At 37.9% G+C, this 11371-nt stretch overlaps 1 protein-coding gene across 1 annotated transcript in view; it reads right to left on the bottom strand.

The window, feature by feature from the left end:
* LOC120518062 overlaps nucleotides 1-11371 on the bottom strand; it is a 51654-nt gene continuing 40283 nt past the window's right edge. Inside the window, exons 14-18 of the mRNA XM_039740647.1 lie at nucleotides 9551-9727; nucleotides 8076-8217; nucleotides 7686-7873; nucleotides 4173-4314; nucleotides 1-788 (exon numbers count right to left, since the gene is read on the bottom strand). Of these exons, the coding sequence (XP_039596581.1) occupies nucleotides 604-788; nucleotides 4173-4314; nucleotides 7686-7873; nucleotides 8076-8217; nucleotides 9551-9727 (834 nt within the window). The 3' untranslated portion in view covers nucleotides 1-603. The remainder of the gene's footprint in view (nucleotides 789-4172; nucleotides 4315-7685; nucleotides 7874-8075; nucleotides 8218-9550; nucleotides 9728-11371) is intronic.

Below are 11371 nucleotides of genomic sequence, written 5' to 3'. Positions count from 1 at the left end.
TAACCGCTTTCTATGTTTTTTTTTTATTGTAACTTGTTGTATTCACAAGAGAACTTATATCAATGTGCATGTGCACACATAATGATTAACAGTATACATATACCACAAAAATTAGATCCATTAAAACAATAAACATAACAGCTTTCAATTTTCTGAAACATGACTAGAAACATTTGCTCTTCTCACTATCTTTGCCTTTTATGAATGGATTATGCAGAAGCTGCATGTATGACTTGTTTAATATGCTGTAATTTATAGCAATGAGCTGCTAGCTCAGTGTGACAAAGTTGCTCTTTGAGTTGACTGATGGATGTTCTAACCGTTATGATGCGTTTCTTAGGGTCGAACGAGAACTGCAGTACACAATGAACAATGTGTTTAGAGCTGGCCAACATGTGCCTCGGCATTCACATCTTGTAAAATAACAAACAGAAACGAAAGCCTACTTTGACCATGTGCATTGTTGCTGTGAGAACTGTTGTGAGAATGGCTTTTTTGGTTTGAGGAATGTGTCAAATCAATTGAGAAAAACTGTAATACCTACTACAGAAAGTATTACAAGTTCAAGACATTTTTTTGCTAATATAAACTTATTGTATAAAATCAGTGGCACACAGCACACAGTTTGAAGTCTTGAGGGGATAACGTTAGGCCAGGCACAGGGGAGAGGTCCAGCTGTTCAGGAGTGACTCCTGATGGTGGCTGAAGGACAAACTTCTGTAATAGCATTGTAAAGAAGAGAAACAGCTCTGTCTTAGCCAGCGTTTCACCAAGGCACACTCTGCGACCTGAAGAATCAAATGATAAAAAAAGACAACAGAATTACAGCAAGAAAGACATGTATCCAAATACATCTTTAAGCTTCCTACAAGGTTTGGTATAAGAACCACAGAAATTGCCTAGTTTAGATTTTTTGTTCAGGCTGGGATCCCAAAAGGCAATCTCTTCAAGGACATGTACTGTATTTTTATCCTTATGCTTACTTGATACATTTCTATGGCATTTACATGCTCAAATATGCACCCACATTTTAATTTGTGGCCAATTTAGTTCCTATTTCTGCAATGGATATTTTAATATGATGTGACGGTCCATGCTACTTGCTCCAATCGGGTGCCTCTTGAACCTGGATCATCGATAGTCATAACCAAGATGAGCCAGACAACTGAGGACACAAACATCCAGCCAAGGGGTAGGTGCAAAAGTGAGTTAATACTTTTATTAAAATAAACAGCATCCAAATAAAAAGTGCAGGTAAAATCTTCAGTAAATAAATGATCTGTAAAATGAAAGTGAATGTAGATATCCATAAAAATATCTACATATAAAATCTACATATAAAATGTGAATAAATATCCATAAAACAAGGTTAAAATGCTGGTAGGAACCCGTCCTTTCTGAAAACTGACAAGCCCAGGTGCATCCCTTTAAAACCAACATCTCCCCAGCATACCCTACTTGGGTCTCACAGCATGGAGATACATCATCCAACAGGCACAGACAACTTTCAGTCCTGCCCATGTCCCCACCGCCCATCCCACGGCTTTTCCATGGGGCGCTGCCAAGCCTCCACTCCTTTGACTTCTGCTGCCATATCTGGTCTTGCGGTGGGAGTCCTCCTCAGTATTTGCAGTTGCTCCTGCTCTACGAACCCTCTTGAGCACCAGCCATTCCCGTTCACCTTCCTCCCATATTGTATCGGCTATCTCTCTATGTCTCTTGCTGTTGTCCATCCTTTCACTCTTTCATTTAACCTCTGCTCGTTTTTTCTTTTCATCTCTCTCTAACCACCCCTTGTCCCGGGTTGGCCTCAATTTTATCTCTCCTCTCTAACTGGATACAGGGGCAACAAGCTGCTACTTCCCAGGCACAATTGAGGTGTTTGGCAGTCCCAACCACCACCACACGTGTATGTAGTGCAATTGGGCAATGAACCCAATTAACCACGGAGTGAAGCATACCTGCACACATACACACACCTGACTGGAGCTCCGCACACAATTATTAATTTAAAAAGTTGCCCTGCGCAATGGACCACTCATCACATATGATCCAAGTTGGGGTAAAAATCCATACACGCCAGTAAATAACCCTAGATGGGATGCCAGTCTAGCATTGGGCACATACACACAGACTGGGACAATTTAGAAACATCAGTCCAATTAATCTGTGTATTTTGGATTGCTGATGGTCAATCACTGTGTCTGAGGAAAAAAAAATCAATCAGACAAAAAATCTCTACCTAGATAGTAATAAGTGATATTTGCACCCAGGACTTCAGTGCTTTGAGGCAGTACTGCTGGCCATTGCACCATAATGTACACTAATTTGTTATATATACTTGGCTAATTTAATTGTGTTTAAAAGTAAAAACTAAAGTTCAAATCTAGAATTCAGTGGATTCAAAAAGTGTTCAGACCCTTTCACTTTCTGCACGCTTTATTGTGATTTAGACTTCAATTTAAATTGATCAATATGTAATTTTTGCTCATCAATCTACACTCAGTAACCCATAATGATAAAGTGAAAAACTGCTTTCAGAAAGTTTAGGAATTTTATTAAAAATCACAAACAAATTTCTCATTCATGTAAGTATTCAGAACCTTAATCTTGCAGTTTGTAGAAGTCCCTATGGCAGCAATTACAGCCATCAGTCTTCTTGGCTAAGTCTCTACTGGATTTGAGCAGTTTATCCTACTCTTCCTTGCAGATCTTTGTAAGCTCTTTTAGACTGGATGGGGAATGTCGGTAAATGCAAGGACAGTTAGAGGTTTGTCCCAAAGCCACTCCAGCATTGTATTGGCTGTATGCTTCGGTCTTTGTCACCCTAAAAAGTTGAACTGTCTGAAGTCTCCGTTTCTGGCTACATTCATCCTTCCTTCAGTTGTAACCTGTCTCCCTAACTTTGCTGCTTAAAAGTATTCTTACAACATGATGCCGCCACCACCATGCTTCACCGTAGGGTTGGTATTAGGCAGGTGACAAACAGATATCATGTTCTCACCAGATATCATGCTTAAAGTTCCACCCAAACCGGTCAATTTTTGTCTCAACAGACCCAAGAATCTTTTTTTTCCCATGCTTCCAGAGTCGTTGAATGCCATCTGGCTCTCTACCATAAATGCCTTTTTGACGTAATTCTGCTGAGAGGGTCATCCTTCCAACTAGTACTCCTTTCTAAACAAATTTATTAGACTGATTGTTAGGTCCAAGGCCCTTCTTGCCTCGGCAACTCTAGGAAGAGGCCTAGTGATTCCAAATATGTTACATCTTTTTTGAAGCCACTGTGATCCTGGGAACATTCAAATCTTTAGAAATGGCTTTAAACCCTTTGAACCCCCAGAGAGTTCCTTGGACTGGATGCTGTGGTTTTTGTCCTGAAATGTAATGTGGTATCTTATATACTCAAGTGTACACCTTACTAAATAATGTCCAATCAATTTGATTTTCCACAGGTGGACTTCAATTAAGTTCTATAAACATCTCAAGGAGAATGAAAGCAAACAGGAAGCACCAATTTGGACTGCCACAGCAAAGGGACTGAATATTTACTGTACATGAATGGAGACTTCTTTATATTTACTTACTTATTTGGCTGACACCTTTATCCAAGGTGATTTACAATATTGCTGACACAATATTAATTTTAATATTATTGCAGCACTCACTTATTTCTCATGCAAAATGAGTCGAGAGCACAGAGGACAGTGCTGGAAATGGAACTGAAAACTCCTACTGCCTCCAAAACTGCTCTGCTCTTTTTTGCATCCGGGATTAGCAGTATGTCATGAAGACTATGCACCTGAAGAATGTCTGGAGCTTCTATGGAGTCAGCTCAAGAGTGAGGAATTCATTAACAATTGGCAGTGCACTTATGGTGGTCTTCAGCGACGGAGCGCAAACATCTGGCTGAATTTATTCAAGATTGTCCCATTTTGCTAATCAGGGGAAGATCCTAAAGGTATTTCTCCCACCAATTAGGCATGTTTTTGTTTGAATGACTCTCTCCTCTGAGATAACAAGGAAAAGGGACCTCATTCTAAAAAGATCTGAGATTTTGTAAAGTTAAATGGTGCATCCAGCATGTCAAAGTTTAAACATCTCTTTGACAGTCTTGTGAATTTATGTACCATTTGTCCTTTAGTGTTTACAAAATGACTAGAAACACTCACCTGCTGAGAAGGGCAGGAAAGCTGCTCTTTTGATGAATTTCCCCTGGTCATCCAGGAAGTGATTAACATTAAACTGATAAGGCGTGGCCCATTGAGTCTTATCGTAGAGAGCAGAGGTGAGCAGAGTGATGACGGGCGTGCCCTAAAATGAGAAAAAGAAAATTACATTAAAAAATATACAGTATAGTTCTAAACATCAAGAACATTTCCATGCACACATAATAAAACGCTGTTGTAAATGTAGAGGCAGAAATGTTGCACTCTCAGTGACAGGCATTTTTCCTGTACATTTACAGCTTTTACCTAAACATCTTAACAGTCATATAAAACATCAACAGCAACTACAGCCACACTTACAACCGAAGAAAGAATGAAAACAATACTGCAAAGTCTACTTCCTGCTATCACCCACATATTCTGAAAGAGCATGAATCAACTTTCAACCATTTATCATCTGAAATGTTTTATTTTCATTTGAAGGTTGCTGGGATGCTAACTCTTTTTTTTTTTTGTTCTTAGTTTCATCTTTTTAGTCTCTTTTTTTCCAAATGTTCTTGTGACAGGGCCAAGTTGTAGCATGTTTACTGTTTACAGGGTAAGCGCTAATTATGAACTAAATAATGTCTGTGCAGAAAAATAAAAATTGTGGCTTGTCACGCAAAATCACATATTTCACCTTTATGAAAAATACATTTGCAAAAAAGTTGGGACGCTGTGTAAAATGTAAAATAGAACAGAATGCAATGAATTGCAAATCTAACAAACCCATATTTTATTCATAATTCAGAATACAGAAAACATTAAATGTTTAAACTGAGAAAATGTGCCATTTTAAGAAAATAAGGAGGTCATTTTGAATCGGATGGCAGCAACATGTCTCACAAAAATTGGGCCAGGGCCATGTTTACCAGTGTGTAGTATCTCCTCTTCTTTTAAAAACAGTTTGTAAACGTCTAGGAACTGAGGAGAACAGTTGCTGGACTTTTAGAAAAGGAATGTCGCCCCATTCTTGTCTGATATAGGATTCTAGCTGTTCATCAATCCTGGGTTTGTTTTCAGTTGGTAAAAAGTCTGGACTGTAAGAAGGCCATTTCAGCATCAGGACTTTTCTACTACGAGCCATGCTGTTGTAATGGATGCAGTGTGCAGTTTAGCATTGTCTTGTGGAAATATGCAAGGCCTTCCCTGAAGAAGATGTCACCTGGATGGGAGCAAATGTTGCTTTAAATCCTACATGTTCTTTTCAGTATTGATGGGTCCTTTCCAGGTGTGCATGCTGCCAGTTCCATAGGTATTAATGCACCCCCATACCATGTTAGATTTAAACTTTTGAACTGAGCGCTAATAACAAGCCGGATGGTCCCTCTCTCCCCTCCGGAGGACACGACTTTTAAGTTTTTCTAAAAAGAATTCTACATTTCAATTCGTCTGACCACAGAACAGTGTCCCACTTTGCCTCTGTCCATTTTAGGAGAGCTTTGGCCCAGAGAAGATGCACGGTAGAGCTTTAAGGTCCATTTGTGGATGGCACAATGTGTTCACAGTTAATGATTTCTCCAGATTCTTTGAATCTTTTTATAATATTATTTACAGTAGATGATGAGAAATTGAAAGACTTCACAATTTTTTGTTGAGGAACATTATTTTGAAATAGGTGCACTTTTTGCAGAATGGTGATCCCTAGCCCATCTTTACTTCTAAGAGACTCTGCGTCACTAAGATGCTCTTTTTGCACTCAATCATGTTACTAACCTGTTGGCAATTAACTCTTTTGAGGCAAATGTCGACACAAAACATGTAGGTATGCCTTCAACTGCTAGGAAGTACACGAGTTCAGCACTACGATCAGCAATGGGACGATCAGCTTATGCTGGTGCATCACTTTTGTTTTCGATCTCCAAATCACTTGCATCAAAATCGGAGTGTGATAAGTCAGAGTCCAATTCATCAGTAATACTCAAAACATTGCCCAAAGAGTATTTTGCTTCACTCTCTCGCCAGATCCACCTTTATCTCCAGTGCCTGGCGCCTGCATGAAGACAGATCTGGTGGCAAGCAGCCGCTCTGCTGAGCATTCCTGCCAGCAGCTAAAAAAAATATTCAGCCCTCAGAAAGTTACATTAATTAGTTGTAAAATGTTCCTCCAGCTGTTTCTTTTTTAGTACCAGTTACTTTTCCAGCCTTTTGTTGCCCCGTCCCAACTTTTTTGGGACACGTTGCTGCCATCAAATTGAAAATGAGTGAATATTTTTCAAGAAATCTTAAAATCCCTCGCTTTCACCATTTGATAAGTTTTCTATGTTCTATTGCAAATAAAATATGGGTTTGTGAGATTTGCAAATCATTGCATTCTGTTTTCATTTACATTTTACACAGCATCCCCACTTTTTTTTAATTGGGGTATACCCTTGCAAGTATATTCTTGTAATATTAAAAATCTGTATTTAACCTTGAATTCAGATAATTCACAATGAATTACCAAACATTGCTTATGAACAAATTTGTCAGTGATTAGGTGAGTTACAATCATAATGTTGCTTCTTTGAAGCAATTCAATATGGTTTTTTTTAAGTTACTTTGTAAATTTTGTTGTTAATTATACAGGTGTACAGGTCAACTGTCTGTTTGTCTTTACTAAATCAGAATCTTTAAAATCAAAAAGCACGCAGCTAACAGCACCAAACCACCTAACACACCATATTTCTGAGCTCAGTTGGATTCACAAAGGTGGTTGAGACTTTTTAAGCATACAGATATTTTACAGATTTAGTTTTTAGTAAAGACAGAAAGCCCTATAATTAAAATCACTGCTCTGCAAATGAAAATAGAATTGTACTGATATGATGTGGAATCCATTTTCAAGTAACTGGTACATAAACCAGTGATGTGAATTTCTCAGGTTCAATGATAATGAGTGACACAACTCATTAGCTGATGGCAGTGTTGTCATCACCTTTTCAAATATTAGCTGGATCCTTACTGAGTAAAGCTGACCAAGGAATTTCTTTAAAATAAACTCTACTGTATGCAAGCAAAAATACTACTCTGGCAGACTGTGCCACTTTTACTTAGTATAAACCTATAATTAACTAAGGTGCCTTCAGTCTTCATGCAAGAACTTTTTAATGTCAATAAATCCAGTGAACATTTATAAACAGTGAGGAGTAAAATGCTCAGCCTGTTTAGAAAAGAAAAGACTGATATGTTTATTTGAATTGAAACAAGTTGCCTGGTTGTTAAGTATGCAAGGCAAGATTATATTGAAAGCTTACTAACTGCAGATTATCTGTAGAATAGGGAAATTAATAAAAAATGGTCGTTCATTAGTGATCAAACAGCCAGAGAAATAATTTTTCTAATGAAACAATTAACTAAATACAGTACACAGGAAGATAAGATACTATACATTCAAGAAAGTGCATTGCTTTATTGGTGTAGCATCCTGGCAATCAATCATGCAGCATACGCCAACACATTCATAGCTCATCTAGAGATGTGCCTAAGCAACCTCACCTTGGGTACTGTGTATCCTTGGAAGGTTGTGTCCACCGACGTTTGGTGCAGTACGCCCATGGGTGCAACGTTGCTGAACCTCTGGATTTCGTGCAGAACTGCGTCAGTGTAAGGCATGTGTTTCCGGTCATTAACCTGTGGGTTGCGCTCTTTCCCAATCACAGTTTCTATTTCCTGCCGGACTTTTTCTATTGGTTAAAAAAAAAAATCAATATAGTGCAAAATTAAATACTGAGCAAACGGGCTATGTTGGGATTGCACGGCACTATTGAGAACTACATGTTATTTGTAAGCTTTCATAGGCAAAAACATAAGGCATTATATAAGACAGACAGACAGATAGATAGATGTACAGATGTACTATGGACTTGTTTCCTTTAAAAAGCTCACCCTGCACCTCTGGATATTTCATCATTAGCAGGAGACCCCATCGGAGGGTAGTTGAGGTGGTCTCTGTTGCAGCACCAAACAAGTTTAACGAGGTATAAACCATGTTGTCTTCATTAAAGTATGTTTTGGAACATTTAGTCTCCTATTCAAAATATGAATAAATAAAACATTTATAAAAGTATAAAATGAAAAAAATTACAATTTATCATCAAAACAGGAACAAAACTGCCAGTGGCTTTCCCGAGGAAGCATATGCTATACATGGCCTCCAGGGCTGGAAGCTGTATCCTGATAATCCTGTGTGCTCGTGACACAATCCACTGCGGAGGTTTCCAATCACCTGCCGTGCAGCTGTGATACCACACACAGATACAGTGGGTTAAAGTACTCTCATTGGTGCATTAAGGGTAACAAGGTTAAAGCAGCTATGATATTAGGAATCGCTTGGCCATTCCATGCACTATTATATTGCTACAGAATGATTACAATCAAGTGCCTTAAATTTGTAAATGTTATGCAATTAATTTCAGTGTATTTGATAAAGCCCGCATCATGGATGCAAATATAAAAAAGAAACGGAGACCACCGACAAACAGTAGTACTGTTTTGATGCCGAGTATCGACCATTTACAAAACCAAGCAGTAAAGTGCATACGCATGGTGTGAGGCTGCCATGAAAATGTGTGTGGCTTTACTCCAAATTTAGTTTTTATACATTTCAAAGTGTGTGGAGACAACTGTATGCAACATTTTTGTGCGTATGCACCATTTATACATGAGACCCCAGAACTTTACCCAGTTCCAATAGTATGTGTTTTACACATAATGGGATGCCATTTAAACCCCACTTTACAGTCTCTGTAGGTCAGATCATTACTGAACAATGTGTTGCTGGCTTTGCCCCACTGCACATATTATTTATTCAGATATTTGCTACTCCACGTGTATGTCAGTTCTCAATAAAGGAACTATTTAAATATTTTTTACCTAAGCAACACTATTCTGCATGCTAATTTTCATGTAAAGTAGATCACTTCTCCAAGGTGTTATTTGTTTATACTATTTGTTCATAATATAAGGTACATTACTTCCAACAGGACAATCCTAGCATTTTCTTAACAAGTTTTTCAAAAAAGAAAAATCTATTATAGTTATAAACTAGCAAGCATTCTCATTCTCATGTGCACTTTTTTTTGCAGACCTGATGAACCCTAGAAATATTTTTGATAAAATACAAAGCGAGACCCTGAAACTAATTGATGTAGTTCTTCTTCACTAAGTGTAGTCGTAATTGCCATAATTCCCTCAGGAGCAATAGAATGTAAAGACTAGGAAACAACTAATGTATGACACTTTCAGTATATATTTTCACTTTTTATTTTCTTATGAATGTTTCCAATCAGACAAATTGTACTTAATGAAAACAGATAAAGAATTTCTTAATAAGAAGATAGTTTTATTTGAATTGTTTTTACCTCTTCCCGCCATTTAACAATGAAAGCATCAATGAAGCCCCGCAGATCATTATTGTCCACTTTATCTTTGCGGTCATGATAAACACTTAAAATGAATCTTTCAATCTCTTTATAGTTGGCGATGTTTTTTTTGTGATCAGACAAGAAGAATCCCAAAAACGGATATGTGTTGTACAACTAAAAAAGACAGAGAATTAGAAATGAAGGTCAACTCAGTAGAATACCTGTTTTATCTTAACATATTCTTCCAATACAATGTTCGGTATGAGCTCTACTGTTGATATTAATCAAGAATGACCCAACAACCTAACTTATACTCAGGGGTAGAGACCCCAAATGAAGTTAATAATAGGAACTCCTAAATGGTGATAAAGAAAAACTTATTATGTCACCATAAAGAATCCACTAGACAGTAACCTTTATTTATGATGTTACACTGCAACCCCAAACCTGAATGAATGCATTACAGGCTTCAGTGTGATATACCGAGAACAATCTGTAGCAGCAGTTGTACTTTGAGACATGTGCCCCTGCATTGTTTAGAAAGATGAGAGACAGAATGTGCCCCGAGAAAGCAAACACAGACGCAGCATATCATACCTAGCCACAGTATTATTACTGTATGTATTCCAAAGCAAACAGAATATCTCTCAGCATTTCCCTTGATATTTAGAGTGCAGAGTCTGTATAATACAGGTACATTTGTAATTTCATGATCTTGAACAAGTGGCATTCTACAGTGGAGCTTGAAAGTTTGTGAACCCTTTAGAATTTTCTATATTTCTGCATAAATTAGACCTAAACCATCGTCAGATTTTCACTCAAGTCCTAAAAATAGATAAAGAGAAACCAGTTAAACAAATGAGACAAAAATATTATACTTGGTCATTTATTTATTGAAGAAAATTATCGAATATGACATATTTGTGAGTGGCAAAAGTATTTGAACCTCTAGGATTAGCAGTTAGTTTGAAGGTGAAATTCGAGTCAGGTGTTTTCAATCAATGGGATGACAATCAGGTGTGAGTGGGCACCCTGTGTTATTTAAAGAACAGGGATCTATCAAAGTCTGCTCTTCACAACACATGTTTGTCGAAGTGTATCATGGTATGAACAAAGATTTCTGAGGACCTCAGAAAAAGAGTTGTTGATGCTCATCATGCTAGAAAAGGTTACAAAACCATCTCTAAAGAGTTTGGACTCCACCAATCTACAGTCAGACAGATTCTGTATAAATGGAGGAAATTCAAGACCATTGTTACCCTCCCCAGGAGTGGTCGACCAACAAAGATCACTCCAAGAGCAAGGCGTGAAATAGTCGGTAAGGTCACAAAGGACCCCAGAGTAACTTCTAAGCAACTGAAGGCCTCTCTCACATTGGCTAATGTTCATGTTCATGAGTCCACACTGAACAAAATGGTGTCCATGGCAGGGTTACAAGGAGAAAGCCATTGCTCACCAAAAAAAAATTGCTTCTCGTCTGCAGTTTGCTAAAGATCACTTTGACAAACCAGAAGGCTATTGGAAGAATGTTTTGAGGACGGATGAGACCAAAATAGAACTTTTGGTTTAAATGAAAAGCGTTACGGTTGGAGAAAGGAAAACAATGCATTCCAGCATAAGAACCTTATCCCATCTGTGAAACATGGTGGTGGTAGTATCATGGTTTGGACTTGTTTTGCTGCATCTGGGCTAGGACACAGCTTGCCTTCATTGATGGAACAATTAATTCTGAATTATATCAGAGAATTCTAAAGGAAAATGTCAGGACATCTGTCCATGAACTGAATCTCAAGAGAAGGTGGGACATGCAGCAAGACA

Source organism: Polypterus senegalus, chromosome 17 (assembly GCF_016835505.1).
Source record: "Polypterus senegalus isolate Bchr_013 chromosome 17, ASM1683550v1, whole genome shotgun sequence".
NCBI classification, from domain to species: Eukaryota; Metazoa; Chordata; class Cladistia; order Polypteriformes; family Polypteridae; genus Polypterus; species Polypterus senegalus.
Note: the sequence above shows the minus strand (reverse complement) of the source record. Positions and strands in the feature narration are given on the sequence as shown.